Raw genomic sequence first — 18256 nt, 5'->3', positions numbered from 1 at the left:
TGTGGAATAAATCACATGCTCTATTTCCACGGTCTGTTTAGTGCAGGCATTCAATTCAGTTCTCAATGCTTTTATTGCATTCGTTGTCTTAGCTGCAATGACTACATAATTCAGTTTGTTTCCCATTTCTGCTTTATTGCTTGTTTTCATTTCAGCAAGTTCCTAAGTGCATTGAATAGTTCTGTCATGTCTGTTAGCCCAGCTGAACTTGACTCGCCTCATCCTTCTTCTGTAGCGCAGCTTTGATGCATATTTGTAAACGCCGTTCGTCTGACTTTTCGATTCCACTACCATTCATAGTGATCATTTTAGACATCCATGTTATTTTTGCAACATGTTTTCGAATGTTTGGTTGAAATAGGGAGGAAGAAGCTCACTCACCCTGTCCAAACACAAAGAGGAGCAAGTAGGAAGCCGTGGGAAGAGAAGAATTTCCTAGCTATGGATCCTTGTAAGAGTAGCTGGATACAAAAGCATTAAGAACATTGATAAGAATTTCTCCTCCACTAATAAGTGCCCTGAAAATCTACAGCCCTGCTGCTAAATTTTAATTATATGTGTTTCCATGCCTTATCCTTATAATATTATGCAGCAGATGTGGAACACAGTTGTCCAGTTCTCATGTCACAGTAAGCCAGACCATGGCTTGATGTGGACATGCAGGGTCCTGTAAAGGAGATCATGGCTACTTTGTCACTCTCTGGTCAATCATCTGCTGCACTGCACTAAGACATGCTTTGACTTAGCATGACATCTGAACCTGGAGCCATGGTTTACATCTCCTGAACAAACCACAATACATAAACGAGAGCACAAACCTTTGTTAGAGCTCGAGATTACTGGAGAGTTAAACCATAAGCCTGGTCTCGGATGTCGCACTTAAGCCAAAATCTGGCATACCTTAGCACAGCAGCAGAGAAGCAAAATGGCTGTGATTCGCTTGCACAGAGCCTGGGCTTATGGCATACGGCCATCATTTGGTTTATCATGTTACACAAATCAGGCCAGTATGGCTTGTGTAAATGTAGCTTTGGGATCTTGTGTGAGTTGCAAGTGAAGCAGGGAGATTCAGTCCAGGTTAATAACAAGAATAGCAACAAAAGACATAATAGTCATTGCCATTTTATTGGAAACGTTCCAGGGATTGGGTGCAACTGACCTCTCCTTAAAACGCAAGGGTACGTATAGAAGGACCTCTGAAGATGCTCTCAGAAGTTCAGAAGAACTCACGTGGGAATAGGTTGCCCTTTAGCTGCCTAAATGTCTAAGCTGTGTGGGATTTTTAAGGTTAATACCAGCACTTTCAACTGTGCTCAGAAATGGATCAAGAGCCAATAATACCATATAGTAATTAAAAAATGATGGTTCTTAGGACCATATAATGTTTTTTTTTTCTAAACAATATACCCACAGTTAAAATTGTTCAAGTTCTACATCAATATTGTCACTGTTCACAAACCATGGCCTCCAATACAATGGTAGATTTAAACATATTTTTGTGAGAAGTTGTTGTGTAGTTAGTTTTTCCATGTCATACCTGTACATTATTTTCAGTTATAATTTATCAAGGGAAGGGGGGTGTCTAGCAGAATATTACAAACTGAGGGTTCGTCCAAACTTCCACTTCCCCCCAGGGAAACCCAGTCTTTATTGCTGAATCAGAAATGCCTCAGAAGTATGGGACAAGTGGAAAATCTCTTGGACCTGTGCTTTCTAAGCATGGGGCAAGCAGCAGTGAGGATGAGCCCTTAGAGACAATTTCCTTTGACTTTCACAGTTTAATCAGGGTTAAAAATGAACTTGGTCCATTGACTCTAAATCAACATGAAACTTTTATTACGCTTCACAAGTTCAGATATATTTAGTCAATAGCTTGATATTCCACAGCTGGTTTTCATTCATGAGTGTGCTTTTAACACAACCACAGAATATCGAAGAGCCTCCACGGGAAATATAAGCTATTTTAGAGTTTTAAATCTACTATCTAAATATCTACTGTTGTAATCTTCTGTGGTGTTATGTTGTAGCAGGTAGAGAACTCACATTATAGGTGACTTATTATATGCCAGCTATCAGATAACTAGGATATAGTATGGAGTCAATCCAAATACCACAACTCCTGCAAATGTTTAGAGATTCCTACATATGGATATGAATATAAATGCATCGCTGTTTCAAGGAAACACCATGGGGTGAAAAGGAAACAAACACAGTAGGAACAAAATTGCACTCATGTTGGATTTTCTCAGATTACCTTGTCTTTCTCCAAAACCAATATACTAAAGGCATAAATTTATGTATCAATACGGAAAAAACACACTGTTCTAAATTATAATCTGTTCTATAGATTCAGACCTCACAGTGTGATGATGAATAGTAAACCTCTGTATAAAGTCACATAATTATTGTTACAGAACACAAATTAAGGGTCAAGCCCATGTTACTATTCTGCATACAGCAGAGAAGTTCTCACTTTTAGCACAGCTGCACTAAGTTCAAATTCATAATTTTATTCTTTTTTTAAAAATATAACTTATCTGAGTCAGGAAAGATAGCTATGGGTTGGTTCAGTACACAAATAACATTTATTTTCATGAGTGTCTTCTTTCCTGTACACATCAGATTTAAATGCATTTATTTATTTGGGGAGGTAGTTGAATATAATGTTTGTTTCATTTTAATCTTTTTGGAATTTCCTTGACATGCTATTTCTTTTTTTAAAAAAAACCCAAAGTTAGCAATTAATAAGGTAATGATAAGAACAAAGAGGATGGTGTGCTGCTTGCTAAAACTTTTATATTTCTCCACAGGAGGACTTCAATATCTGGAAACTGGAAGACAAACACTGGATCTGCAATGTTGGAACAAATTGCCATGTCAGATAGGTAGATGAGTCTTGATGCAATAAGAAATCATGGATGTGCCTAATTGGAATAATAATAATAATAATAATAATAATAATAATAATAATAATGGGAATACAACTGAATTTTTTAGAAGTGTTGTGGTTGTTGTATGTGCAGCACCAGCATACTTTTGCTAACGTTGCGTCTGCTCAAAGTTTGAGTGGATAGAGAGCAGACATTTAAGGGAGAAACTAGCCCTTTAATAGATTCTCTGATAATTCATTATCCAAGAGCCTCTATCTTTCTCTCTCAACTTTTGCTTTCCATTGCCATTTATATTCTTACTTGCATGGAAAACACTGAAAAATTCTTTTTTAAAACACTGATAAACTGTTTAAAATCAACATCAACTTGATACCAATAATGTTAATGTGTTCCCCCACTCCATTCACCTTGGCCCTCTTCAGTCATTTTCTACACATACAATGCATGAGTTTGAGAAAGAGGGTAATGGAACGAGTCTCAACTTCATGTGTCCTGCTTGCCTTCCTGACATTCATGTGTATAAGCTATGTGCACATAAGTGTGCCTTTTGAGATCTTCTGCAGAGAGGGTTGAAAATTCTGCTGTCCGTGCACCCCATTGTTAAGCTCTTGGGGGGGGATCTTATTCAGGTCACAATGTTTCAGGACTTCAAGATACTAGATTATCAGCTTTGAAAAAAGAAACCCAAACATTTAGAACAGCTAGTTCATGTTAACAGCTTATAACAGTAGGAGTTCTATGCTCCAAGGCCAAAAACAAGAGTTTTCATGCATGACTTTATTAAAGCAAGCTTTAAAATTTCATATCTGAGCTTGTAAGCTATAACCCAGTCAATTGCAATTATTGAGATGACAGACATAAGTGAGATGCACATCATATCCTGAAAGGTGGAAAAAGGCAATAAGACATAGCTTCCAGAAAACAGTAAAGTGAGATTATAATTCCACATCTTGAAGGTTTATTATGGGAAATGTTGACCAATTTATTCCTACCCCTTTCAGAGGGCCAAACTAGATGTTACAAAGAAGATGTATGGAATAGTTTCCCAATATATATATGTTTAACTGAAATGCAGGAGAAGAGGCTGTTGAATCCCGTTCTCCCCAGCCGTTTCTTCTCTCAACTTCATTCCCGCTGCCTACCAGCTGCTTTCCACCACAACCAGGACAATTATAAACTGTAGTTTGGCCCTAGAGTGTGAGAACAAAGAAGAAGTACCCTTTTGCCAAAGTGGCAAAAATTGGAAGTGGCCCCTTTGGTGTATGTTAGAAATTGTATGCTTTGGATCTGCATTAGATTGCATCTGTCACATGCCTGACTCCTAAAAAGAACAACACTATGCATACATGTTTTTACTGAGCAGCCTTTAGGCTCAAGGCAAGCCTTCCGTTCTTAATATTTGTTTCCATATGTGGCTGTTTTTTCAGCTTTATGCATTGTATATGAAAACTGACTTCAATAAGATCTTCTGAGTGTTTCTTTGGTTTCATAGGAATAGCCTTTCAAAATAAGGTTCCTTTGTTTGGTTTGGTTTTTCTCCAGATTTACCATTAAAAGAAACAACACTTCTCCTAGATTCAAGAGACTATAGCACTTTACAGCAAGAATGGCTTATAAACAAATAAAGCCAATTATGACGGTCAGCACTTCTACAGATGTTGAATTTGACATGCATCCAAGAAACAACTTCAGAAATGAAGTCATACGAGAAATAAGCCACTCCTTTCATTCCACAAGATTTCATCAATAATAGTTCAGACCATTTTTGCAAATGTCTGTGCCTAGCTTTTTTTATTTAAAGAGAAACCATTCTACTGGAGCAGATTTCAATTAGTAACAATGATAGATAGCAGGATAACCAGTGTGGTGCTCTGCAGATGTTGTTGAACAACCGTTCCCATAATCCTTGACCATTGGCCATGTTGACTGAGTCTGATGAAAGCAATTGTCCAACAACATCTGGAGGACACTTCTTTGTCTGTCCTTTAAGGGTATTCAATTCAAAGCACATCGCGTTGGTTTGGGTAAGTCTGACTTCCAATCAAGCAGGTTTAGCATCACAGCCAATTTTCAGGCTGCTTACCATGTTACACAGTGGCAAAGGCCTGTTTGACCACATGTACATGCACCAGGGACCTTTAGTCAGTGCTAATTACGGCTTCATGTGCTGATATGTTAGAAATGACCGTGCTTTGCTGTTTGCACATGTTGTACTTTTATGGTTCGGAATATAATGCTTTATGTTACAGTCCCATTAATGCTGAACTGAGGGCATTAGGATAAGTGAAGTTGCCAGGGTGAGGGCAACTCAGAAGCACAAAATATCAGATGTCTCAGATCTGGTTCACTTATGCAACAATCTCCCTTAATGAGCAATTTGATCATCAGAAATATTTGGAGAAGGTTATATAAGAGCTAATGTGGTGATGATTTGTATTAGCACCAAGGCACGGTTACAATCTAAATTCAAACTAATATAGCTAGAACACTATTGTGACAAGATCATGCTTTTGGCTAAAGTGAGCTTCTTTTCACATTCCAGGTACAAGCTCTGGATTGACAGCTGTTCAGAGATGTTTGGAGGTTTGGACATATGTGCTGTCAAAGCAGTTCATGGCAAGGATGGGAAGGATTATATTTTTGAGGTGTGGTATATGCTTTTCCTCTGCCAACACTTTTGTTGTTGTTGCTGTAAGATATTAAGGAAAACCTCTGCTCCTAAAGATTACACTTGCCTTTTTTGCATATTGCAGTAAATGGCACTGCTTGTGGGAAAGCACAACTGTTTCATGATGTGGTGTAAGCTTGCTTCTGAATAGGATCAAATGAATAGGATCAAAATACTTGCATTGTATTTCCCTAATCCTTCTGCTTTCCATTTAAGTGAACACACCTCTACTGCTTTAGTGCAAGATTTATAGTCCACCTTTTCCCAAGAGAAATCTCCCCAAAATACATCTTTATATAAAAAGAGAAAATAAGGATACAGTAATATTCTTCCTCCCGCCCCCCTTTAAAAAAGTATCCTGCATTATAATTAGATAAAACATACTATTGTATGCTACTGAACAGTCGAATGTCTGTCCCTGATAGTTTGTGGGATAAACAAATGTTCTTTAATTCATGTAAACCACACACCACTTTGGATTACTTAGCAAACAGGATGATTTTGAAGTTTGGTAAGTCCATCTGCCCAAGGATACAGACTTTGGCTTGGGTCCAAAGGTTTCTAGTGGAAGCAGAAGGACACTTTACTCACATGAGTAGATTTTCACAGGTCTCCTCCCGATGCTGCACGCCATTCCCAAGGCTCTCCCAACTCTTAGGACCAGTTTTTTCAATGCGGCACTTGGGCTGTAGCAGGAACAAGAGGTCAGGAAAGCCATATTCCATCAGCAGAATGTTGCTAGCTTTTATTTTATTAATGTGATTTACATAAACTTAAGGCTCATCACAGTCAGGGTTCAGGCTTTGTTATGGGTTGGACTGAATGAACCTTGGTCACCCTGATCAAGACCGTATTATTATTACCGTACTTGATCTCTCAACAGCTTTTAATGTCATTGACCATGATATCTTCCTTTACCAGCTCTGTGAAATGGGAAACAGGGGCACTGTTCTCCCTCCAGTTCTCTCTCCAGGATTGGTTTCATTGGATAGCATTGGACTATTGTCTCAGATCCCCTGGGTGTCATGGAGTGGGGTGTCTCAGGATACAATCCTGTCCCTAGTGCTATTTAACATCTACATGAAGCCACTGGAAGTGGTTTTGGGAGTTTTTGGTGAGGTATCATCAGCAAACTTAGTTTGCTGATGATACCCAGCTTTATTTCTCTATAATGCATGAATTAAGAGAAGCTGTGCAAGGGCCAGTATCCTGACTCACTCCTGACTGGTTGGTGGGTTCCTTAATCTGCATAATTGGTCAATGACCTACTTTGCATGGGGTTGTTCATTCCCATAAACAGTAGGCTCCATCTTAAAATCACTTTTTCTCTGCAACAACATTGTTGAGTAGGTTTTTAAATTTCACCATGAAAACTCAGGTTAAGAAAGAGACCAGTGTAGATCAGGGATAAGGAATCTGCGGTGCTCTAGATGTTACTGGACACCAGTTCCCATCATCTCAGGCCAGCATGGAAATTGGACATGGATGGTGGCAGTTGAGATCCAGCAATAATAATAATATAATAATAATTTATTATTTATACCCCGCCCATCTGGCTGAGTTTCCCCAGCCACTCTAGGCGGCTCCCAATCAAGTGTTAAAAACAATACAGCGTTAAATATTAAAAACTTCCCTAAACAGGGCTGCCTTCAGATGTCTTTTAAATATAGGATAGCTGCTTATTTCCTTCACATCTGAAGGGAGGGTGTTCCACAGGGTGGGCACCACTACACTCTCTGTCTGGTTCCCTGTAACCTCACTTCTCGCAATGAAGGAACCGCCAGAAGGCCCTCGGCACTGGATCTTAGTGTCCGGGCTGAATGATGGGGTGGAGACGCTCCTTCAGGTATACAGGACCAAGGCTGTTTAGGGCTTTAAAGGTCAACACCAACTCTTTGAATTGTGCTCGGAAATGTACTGGGAGCCAATGCAGATCTCTCAGAACCGGTGTTATGTGGTCCCGGCGGCCACTCCCAAATTCTAGAGAGCCACAGATTCACCTCAGTCTGATTTAGATGATTAATATATATTGTCACTTCTGGTCTGTTTTCTGTAATAACCATGCACAATTGTTTTCTCTAGCTCATAAGTGCCATGTGAATTGTTTGCTGTAGGGGGATTCAGCATGTTTTCCATTTGCAGGCCAACAGCATGTGCTGTTGTCCCCTTCATTTCTTTTTCTGGTTCTGGTCTCCTAATCTTATGACATGTTACTTAACCCTTTCTGTCTGCCCAGATATTTTTTTTTGTACTTTTACAGTGCATTTCTTTATTTGTCTACCTAAAAGTGAGCTCACTGAGGTTCAGTCATACTTTCTTCCAAGTAGACTTACCCTCAAGTATTTGTGTACAAGATTACAGCTTCAGGCTTATTATTATTATTTTGCAAATTATCTTTTACCCAAGTCTCAAGGCAATTTACAAGCATGCAATAAAAACTACCATAAGTAGATTTAAAAGCAGTACAAAAACAACTTAATATGGTTTCAAAAACAACACAAATTAGCAGCTAAGACTATTTCTTTAAAAGAAAATACACACCAACATTTCAGGTTGATATTTTGTTATATATCATTTATGGGGGGGTGGTGATTGTGTAACATATTACTACACTAGACCAAGATGATTCCATCCAATTGTCCAGTGGCCATAATCTCTTGCCAAATTAGGTTCACCTAAACCCATGCTTAACTCTCCCTTGTATTATGATTTATGGCTCTTTTAAAAAGTGAGAGAAAAATAATAATAATCTGAATCTATTCTAATAATTTCATAAAGGTAGGTATGCGGGGCCCCAAGCTATAAAGATAAAAACAAACCAGTTCAAGTGTCATTCTTTCAGATGAACTTTAATAATAAACTTCTAATGAAAACTACAACAAAAATAAACTTTTTCTTCCGGGGAATGTTTTATAGAAACCTTGAAGCTGCAATTATATCCAAATGAGGTATAGAAGATAATACTTGACTGTTCAAATGATAATTTTAGAAACCATTAAACTTGCTAGCAGACTAGTTACATAATCCTAGCTGTATTGTTTGGCATCAAAGCTTTTGTTGGCATGGATAACTCAAGAGTAGTTGTGGGGCAGCAATAGCAAAAATAATAATGGTGATCAGAACGGCTGATACTTCTTGCCCATTTGTTCACCATTAAAAAAATCAATTATAAACACAAGTACCGGTAAGTAGTTTGTTACGGTTATTATTAGGGATTTATTAAGTTGAAGGAATTATTATCTTACTATCCTCAGAAGTAGATGTGGAAATTTTAGCCTGTAAAAGCCAGGCAGGATCATTATAGATAATTGCTCGTCTGCTGAAATTTATTACAGTGTCTTGATCTTTTCTTTAAATACATAGGGTAGTTCTGCTGTGGTCAGAAGAATATTAGGATGGTGGAGAAATGTCATAATTCTGAACTTTAGCTCTAACCACACATTTCTGTACATACTCCTTTACGTAACACTATCAACTGTGCTGTAACTGTTCCTGGGACATTGTGCTTGATGCACACCAAGCTGGACTGTAACAGCCTGGGCTGTTACTGATGAGATCTGGAACTGTTCTTCTGATCCAGTTTCTCTATGACATCTTCAACCCCCAGGGCCATAGGTCTTGAAACCAATACGTATTCCAGTAAGCATTCTGTGTCCAGTCCCCTACCCAGTACTTTTGCTTTATTAAATAAATAATGTTCCCTTTGGCTGGGGAGCAGAAGTTGTGAGCATGTGGCTGCTTCTAATGCCCCATATAGCCGCACATAAAAAGAGCAGGTGCTGTTGCTGGAGATTTCTCAGTGTTCAGTGTGTCCACATAGTCAAGGGCAGACTTACATTGTCTGATGCCACATCATATCACAACCATACCACATCAAGGAGCCATGCCGCATATTCTCCCAAGGACCAGTTGAAATCACCCATCCAGTTTTTCTTGCAAGATACTTTTTAAAATTATACTTTGGCTTAGTTTCCTTCCCATGTTACAAAAGAAAAATTGAGTGACTTCCACAAATCTCCCCAACTTTGGACATAGAAAATTTTAAAATTTAATAATGATGATAATGATGATGATGATGATGATGATAATAATACCCTACCCATCTGGCTGGGTTTCCCCAGCCACTCTGGGTGGCTCACAGCATATATCGAAATACTCGATTTATTTACAATCACCCACAGCACAATATGGATAACAATAATGGTCTGTAACACAGCATAAACAAATTACTAAAATGATATTTCACTGCCTAATCAGCTTTTGTTTCTTCTAGGTTATGGATTGTGCAATGCCTTTGATTGGTGAGCATCAGGTTGAAGACAAACAGCTTATTACTGAGCTGGTTGTAAGCAGAATGAACCAAATGTTGTCTAAAACACCTGTACCATCTCCTCAGAAACCAACTGCCACTCAGCAGCCTCAAGTAAGGAATGCAGACACTCTTCATAAACACATGCAGGATTTCAGTAGATAAATGTCATGAGGATTCAGGACGTGTTGAGCTGTTGTTATTAGAAGGAAGTGGATAGTAAAAATGGAGTGTGATTTTTGTGCTTCCTTAGAACAGAATTTCAAGCATCATATATTTAAAATATCCAAGCAAGAGCTCATCAATAAAGTTGCGACATTACTTTGGGCATATAAATGACATTAAAGGTTTCTGAATATGTTACAGTGGGATAAGCTGAATCAACAGTCTTGACTCCAGTTTGCTCCAATGTGCTTTGTTTTCACTCAGTTCTCATCAAGGCTGGTACAAAGGGCTCTGTGCATCCATGGTTTTGTGGCCATGTTGGTTTTACTTTTATTTTATTTATTTAAAATGTTTATATGCTGTCTTTCCCAAGCTCAAGGCTGTCAAAATGCTATGAAATATTGTGAAACTGTAAATAAAGATATAACAACAATGTAACTCGGCAACTAATAATATTCTCAAGACAACTGTGCAATCAAATCAGCCTCCAGAAGCCACTCAAGTAGTTTGCAAACTTTATGGAAAGCAATAGGCTCAGTCATTCTAGAGCCAAAGCAAACTGCAGTAAAGGGTAAAAGCAGCAGAGTCTGATCACATGAGTGTATAACCAGCATAAGTATTCATAGTTGGTGGTCATTTACTCCAAGGTCAAAAGTGAAAGAAAGAGCTCCTAGTTGTCCACAGTTTCTTTTTTGCACCTCTAACATGCGCCAACTGAGATCTGTTCTTAGATTGTGGAAGCCAATCTAGTATGCTAATAGTCAAATATTTTTACTTGGGAAAAAGCCCAATAGATGAGTTTTGTTTCCTGCTCAGACTTTAAGGTCCTTTCCTCATGTTATGCTTGTCATGTGAAAACTACTGGAAGAATTTCAGTATAGAAAGTGATTCGCTGCATGGATTGCCTCCGTCATCTAGAAAGTTCCCATGCCATTGTTAGCCATTCCATGGTTGCCCACTGGTATAGAAACTCTACATGATGGAAGTGTTCCATATAGCTAGTCTTCTGTGGCCACCATGCAGAGGCTGTTTCCTGTGGCCTCCATATTTTGTAAATGTGTCATGGAGACTGGACCTGACAGAACCTCCCATCAGGTTTAGTTTACTACTGAACCAAAAGAAAGAAAAAGGTTAGTTACTGACTTTGGTTTGATGTTCTTGCTGTTGTCCATCTGAATCTACCTGTTTTGCATGCATTTCATTTCAGCAAGCACATCTAATATGAAGGGACTCGCTCCTGGTTTGTGATTCAGAACTTCAGTTGAGACAATGAGCAATAGTCTGTGTTTTTGTGTCTTATTTTGCTTTGATTTCAGCCATTGACTGTTTTGGGGTATCACAGAAACATCTGGGATCACAGTTTATTGATTCCTAAGCCTAGCTTAGGTTGAGCCAGAAAATGTAGAGCTATCATCTTGCCACATCATTGCTGTGACGTTTCAGAATATGCAAGCAACTGATGACCACATACCATCTATCCATCCATCCATCCATCCATCCCCTTTTCATTACTTCCTCATGTTAGTCATCACCTCTCATGGTGATCAAGTCTGAAGGATGGGGATAAATTTGAAAGAGAATTAACTCCTGGAAGATACCACCCTAGTGCAGAGTGATTCAACTGTAGACCATAGTTCTGTGAATATAAGCCTGTGTGCCACTTTTCGGGTGGGGTGGGGAGCTTCAAAGAAGCAATGGAAAAATAAATTGTGCTTATGGTAGTTGCTAAATGGCAGTAATTGGACTGAAGTGATATGATGCAGGTTTCAAAGATAAACAAGCAAGCAAAAAAGCTATTTATATTCTCAAAAGGGACCCACAGCAGTTAAACAATTGAAAAACTAAGTTTGTGGTGCACCTCAAATCAGCTTGTTCTTGGAGGATAGTGACTAATTTTTGTTTTAAATTTTGTCATGTTCTCCGAGTAAAAAATAATGCAATTCCACAGAACCAAGTGGTAATGCTTCTATTTTGTACTGTACCACTTGAAAGGCAACACAAAATTATTTCAGTCTCATCTAACCACATACAGTGACTAAACTTCATTGTAAAGCGGTTTTAAAAGAATAGCCACATAAACCAAAATAGAGAAATTACTTTCTTCTATAAAAACATTTTTCACATTTAGATCAAACTATGCTATCCTGTGTAAATAGTTACTTGTTGCTGTTGTTGAAGATGAGATCATTTTCCAGAAAAGATCAGCAGACAAAAAGATCAGCACATTTATATTTCCTCTGCAGGTAGAAAATGAGGATGGGTGGGAATTAAATCTATTTTTAATTCTTAAGGAGGCAAATTCCTGCCATGTTGTGCAATGCTGATATTCATCTACAGAATTTCATTTTCTGATTTTCAGTACACGAAAGTGAATGGAGGTCAACAGCAGATTCTGAATTTCTCTAGGGGCTCTAAAATTATATAGATACTCTTAAGTGATTGTGAGGGTTAACTATTTGTTTTCTTAAGAACATAATACAAGCTAATAGATTTTGGTGCATTCTTTTAGTACTTTATGATGCAACTGAGGATACAGTAGCCCTTAAACATACTATGATACATCAGTCTGTCACTATTGGCACACTGGGTCACTGCATCTGGCTGTTAACCAGAAGGCTGCTGGTTCAAGCCCACCCAGGAATGGTTGCAGGCAGGATTCCCTGCATTGCTGGGGGTTAGACTAGATGATCACCAGTGTCCCTTCCAACTCTGCATTTCTATGATTCTACAATCATACTCTTTAGTACTTTAAGCATGAATTCTGTTTTGTGGGATTTCAAGTTACACAATCTGAAAGCCAAAGCCCACAGGGGCTCAAGTTCTCATTCAAAAGCATCTCTTTTATTTTTAACCTGTGTATCTATGTAGCTCTTTCATTGTATCAATCAGCTCTCAGCACTAACAAGAACACAGTTTAGCGGCAATCTCTGTTGCCTACAATCCTGTAGCTTCCTAAAATCCTAGTCATCATCTGTGGTTCAGGCAGGTGGCGTATCAGCCCCAGCACCATTCTGAGAAGAAAACCTGTCCTCTTGTACTGGTAGGAGAAGCCTCCAGGCTAAAAACTATTCTGAGTCTCATTTCTAAAAACACCTTTTGTTTTAAGAACCTTCAGATTTTAGCGCCATCTCGTGGAAATCCTGTTTTGAACAAGAGTCCTTACATTCTGTTTTTAGGGGCAAGTTTTAGCAAATAGAACTAGTTTATTGAGGGCTATAGAATACATTTCCAAATTGAATGAGCCAGAAAGAAATTTTTGTTTCTGCTTATTCTGCTAGCTTTGATGGAGTGCTTATGGGCCATTATCCAGTGTCTGTGGAGTTGTTAAACTGATCTAAGCTGAATCAATGAAATCATAAACAGTGACTGAGTAATAATAATAATAATAATAATAATAATAATAATAATAATTTATTATTTAAACTGAGCTGTTTGTGTCAGTCTGGGATCCTGACCTTAAACATTTGCATAAGCCAACCTATGCACTGGGTTTTATTAACTGTGCTTAGAATTTGTTAGGAAACAGATCATGTCCTAATTTTCTACAGAACAATTTTGCTCTTGTATTTGTCATTTGTCTGGGCTCCTCTGCCAAGGTCTCAGACCCTGTCATTAGGATGCTGGAACTAGAACAAGAAATAATAATGCCTCCATGCAAGCAGGAAGCCTCTCTGGGTTTTTTGTGCTGTTTCAAGCCTAGCAGTGAGATTTCCCCCTGACCAAACACCTGCATCTGAGAGTTTTGTAGTCCAAGGATCATTGCTCTTCCGTGGCATCCCAAAGGAGTCACAGCGGCTGACCCAAAAGTTCCCTTCCCATTTTCATAGTGAGGAAAGGGATAGTGACAGCTGCATTGAAAATATTGCAAAAGGTTTGCAATAAAAGACAGAGCTAACCACATTAGAAGAAATGGTGTGTTCCAGAGATTCCCAATTACTTCCAATCTGGGTTTTATTTTTCCTGGCTTCTCCATACTTCCACATCAGAATAGGTTTGTAAAGTGCCACTTTATACATGCCAGGTGCCCTTTGCATAGTGCTGGGAAAAGATGTGCAAGGGTGATGTCTTCTATTTCCAGTGTAGGAGGTACTGGGTTGTTTTAGCTTAGGGCCACCTGCTTGTGGAGAGTGAATGACGACAGTCTCAAAACAACTAGATTGAAGGAATCCAGCACACACACACACACACACACACACACACACACACACAAACACACACTGCAGGTGCTGACAGTGCGATACAGGAGATTTACAGACATGGTTATTGCAAGCACACCTGCTGACTCAGTGCACCAGCAGATGGAGCTGTTGTTACATGACAGCAAGATATATAGCTTAGTTCTTGGGGCGCTGTTTTTTCATTTTGCTTGTTTGCAGCTGAACTTTATGAATAATGAAAAGCAGTTCTCAAGAACTAGGAGATCTGTTTCTTTACTGTTTAAAAGAAACCATATAACAATAATCTTGTAAATGAACATTTATCCTCTGCAACATGCATGCAGACCATGAGACCCTTTTAAAGACATGATCTCTGTAGTATAACCTCTATGTTGCCAATTCCAAAAACATCCCAAGGAAAGGCACAGAAAAATTCTAACATGGCTCTTCTGCTTCGAAAAGAACTGCTGAGCAGAAAGATAGAAGACTGGAAGATGCTAATAATAACCAATGATTCCCCATTACACATAATACTGTTATCATATGCAGTGGTACCTTGGTTCCTAAACGGATTGTGAACGTTTTTCTGAATCTGAACATCTGGTGTGACTTCCGCTTGAGTGCAGGAAGCTCCTGCAGCCAATCGGTAGCCGCGCCTTGGTTTCGGGAGTCGAACGGACTCCCGGAATGGATTACGTTTGAGAACCAAGGTGCCACTGTACACATGATACTAGTATTCAGGTGGCCGGGTGCTCACTGGAGCAAGACGGTTTGAGCATTTAGTGCCAGTTCTGGCCCAGCTGCACAGGCTGCCAGTTAGTTTCCAAGCGCAATTCAAAATGCTAGTTTTGACCTATAAATCCTTAAGCAGCTCAGGACCGCAATACCTCAAGGACTGCCTTTCCCCATATGAATGGACCCTGACCCTGCAATCATTCTTCATGTGCCTCCTCTTCAGGAGGGCAGCAAAATGACAATGGGTCTTTTCTGTGGTGGCTCCCCACTTGTGGAGTGCTCTCCCCAGGGAGGCCCGCTTGGCGCCTTCATTACCTATCTTCTAAGTGCGAGGCGAAAACAGTCTTCTTTCCCAGACCTGTGGCTAATTAAACAACCTCTGGCCTTTTAAAATGTGGCGGAGTTGTTGTTTCTGTTTGTTACTATGGTGTGTATTTTGGTGTTTTTATTATTGTAAACTGTCCTGTGATCCTCGGATGAAGGACGGTATAGAAATTTAATAAATAGATAAATAACATACAGATGAACAAATAAAAAAAATTGTCCAGTAGACCTTAGAGACCAACTAAGTTTGTTCTTGGTATAAGCTTTCGTGTGCATGCACACTTCACATGAAAGCTTATACCAAGAACAAACTTAGTTGGTCTCTAAGGTGCTACTGGACAGTTTTTTTATATATTTTGACTGCGTCAGACCAACACGGCTACCTACCTGAATACAGATGAACAGTCAGTTGTTCGGAAAAGAAGCAATGCATCTTAATGGTATTCAGAGATATCAATTAAACAGGCTGTTTGGCAATTTCCTTGGAATGTTGAAAGCTAAGAATGGAAGAGAAGGCATGAAATAGTCCCATTTGCTGTTTAAGCCTTATGATCCTTAAGCCTCAGGAACGTAAGAGTGGATGCCATGCTAACTGAAGCACAATCCTAGGTTCATCTAGAAGGCTGAAGATTGTTGGCATTGCCTTCATTCCCGGGCAAACCTTGTTGTTTCTTCTTTCTAGTATTTATGGTTCAGGCAGCTTCTTGCACTGGCCTCTGTGACTCCCATGCAGAATGGGATTCTGCTTGTTCTGTGGACTCTTCCTACTTCGGCACCAGCATAGGTACCTTAAACTAAATCCTTTGAACAGTGCCTTAGCACTCGTAACAGCACAGGCTTTTAGGCAAACCTCACAGCAGAGAATATGGGCAGCTTCAGTCGCTGTACTTATTCTGAAAGTGCTTGGCTTCACCCAAAGTATTGCAGCTATTGATATTCAAGGGCTAGGTTGGGCAGACTTTCTGCAAATGTCAAGCGTACGTACAGAATGCATAATTAAGAAGCTGATGGCATTTAAATGTAATGATGAACAACTTCACTCAGGTCAGATCAGTGAGCCAATTTTTTTTTAAGGATTATCTTGCTCATGTTAGTCTGGGCATGCAAACACATTTAGAATATATTTTGTCTTGTTTCTTCTTCATAATGTGCTGAACAAGCATACATTTCAGAAGGCATAATATAGAACCTGTATTGCCCCTGTTACGCATGTTCCCTTTTAGGGCATACAGGACTCCTGTTGGATCTCAGCTAAGTGCTGGATCTCTTGAGGGTTTTTTATCCACCAGGCGTTTTTTAGTTCTCTGGTTCCTCTTTGAACCTCAGCCTTAGAGCTGGCATAGGTTTTTCTCTTAGTGGCACAGTTTCTATCTCTTTACCAGATCTGAAAGGCCTTCCTTTTCTTGTCAATCATGCATTCAATCTCACTGTCATTCTCATCAAACCAGTCCTGGTGTTTCTTGGTTTGGTATCCAATAGTTTGTTCACAGGCCGCAATAATGGATGTTTTTAGCTTGGTCCAGTGTTCCTCGATGTTATCAGGGAATTCTGAACGCAGATGGTCCTTAAGAGTCATTTGAAAGCAATCCCGCTTAATGGGATCTTGAAGGGCTTGAGTGTTCATTTTGCACCTTGGTTTCCTTCCTTGAAGCCTGTGCCGAGGTATAATCTTGATAGCCATCGTGGAGCATATTAGTCGGTGATCTGTCCGGCACTCGTCGGCACTCATCATAGTACCACACTTCTAAAAGATAAAGAAGCTATCACACTGCGCTGGAAAGAACATTACCAACATCTCCTTAACCGCAACTCCCCCGTAGCTGCTGAGGCCCTCTCACAAATTCTGCAAAAACAAGTTAGAGATTAGTTTGCAGTATCTCCAAATCTGGGAGAGTTGTGTACAGCTATTAACCAATTGAAAAACAACAAAGCCAGAGGACCTGATGGGATATCTGCCCAAGTCTTCAGAGTGCGTGGAATATAACTTACACAACAACTTCACAAGCTCATCAAAAAAATCTGGGAGAAAGAAGAGATCCCAGCAGACTTTAGGGCTGCCAAAATTATCAATCTCTTTTAAAAAGGTGATAGAACTGATTGCAGAAACTATCGAGGCATCTCTCTATTAGCTGTGGCTGGCAAAATTATTGCAAGGATGTTAGCAAACCGTCTCTTAACAATATCCGAGGTGACCCTTCCTGAATCCCAAAATGGTTTTTGGCCCTCTAGGGGGACAGTGGACATGCTTTTCACTACTCAACAGCTTCAAGAAAAATGCAGAGAACAAAACCAACCCCTGTATATGGCATTTATTGACCCGGCTAAGGCTTTCAACACTGTAAATTGTAATGCCCTGTGGACTGTCCTTCTGAAAAAAGGCTGTCCAGACAAATTTGTGAACATCATTCGGCTCCTCCATGATAATATGACAGCAACAATCGCAGATAACAATGGCTCTCAAAGTGAACTATTCACAGTAGGATATGGTGTTAAACACAGTTGTGTTATTACCCCAACTCTATTCATTATTTTCATTGCCATGATCCTAAACTTTGTCAAAGGGAAACTCCCCACTTGAGTAGAAATCATATATCAAACAGATGGAAAGCTCTTCAATCTGAGCAGGCTGAAAGCAAAGAGTAAGGTTACCGTAACTTCCGTCATAGAGCTTCAGTATGCTGATGACAAGGTAGTGTGCGCACACTCAGAGTATGACCTCCAAACCATCCTAAATATCTTCGCAGAACCTTATGAAAAGCTTGGCCTGTCGCTCAACATCCAAAAAACCAAAGTGCTGCACCAACAAGTACAAAATAAACCCTCAGCAGTGCCACAAATCCAACTCAATGGAGTAACGTTGGAAAATGTCGATCACTTCTCCTACCTGGGCAGTTATCTTTCCACAAGGGCCAACATTGATGCCGAAATCCAGCATCGCCTGAGCTCTGTGAGTGCGGCTTTCTCCCAATTGAAGTGCAGAGTGCTTGAGGACCAGGACATTTGCAGG

The 18256-nt window shown here is 39.6% G+C and overlaps 1 protein-coding gene across 1 annotated transcript in view; it reads left to right on the top strand.

Moving 5' to 3' along the window:
- Nucleotides 1-18256, top strand: part of SYN2 (synapsin II) — a gene marked incomplete at its 5' end in the record, with an annotated part of 148570 nt that overhangs the window by 118642 nt on the left and 11672 nt on the right. Inside the window, 3 exons of the mRNA XM_083603412.1 lie at nt 2811-2885; nt 5434-5536; nt 9833-9982. Coding sequence (XP_083459538.1) covers nt 2811-2885; nt 5434-5536; nt 9833-9982 — 328 coding nt within the window. The remainder of the gene's footprint in view (nt 1-2810; nt 2886-5433; nt 5537-9832; nt 9983-18256) is intronic.

Source organism: Podarcis filfolensis, assembly GCF_964270895.1.
Source record: "Podarcis filfolensis genome assembly, chromosome: 2".
NCBI classification, from domain to species: Eukaryota; Metazoa; Chordata; class Lepidosauria; order Squamata; family Lacertidae; genus Podarcis; species Podarcis filfolensis.
Note: the sequence above shows the minus strand (reverse complement) of the source record. Positions and strands in the feature narration are given on the sequence as shown.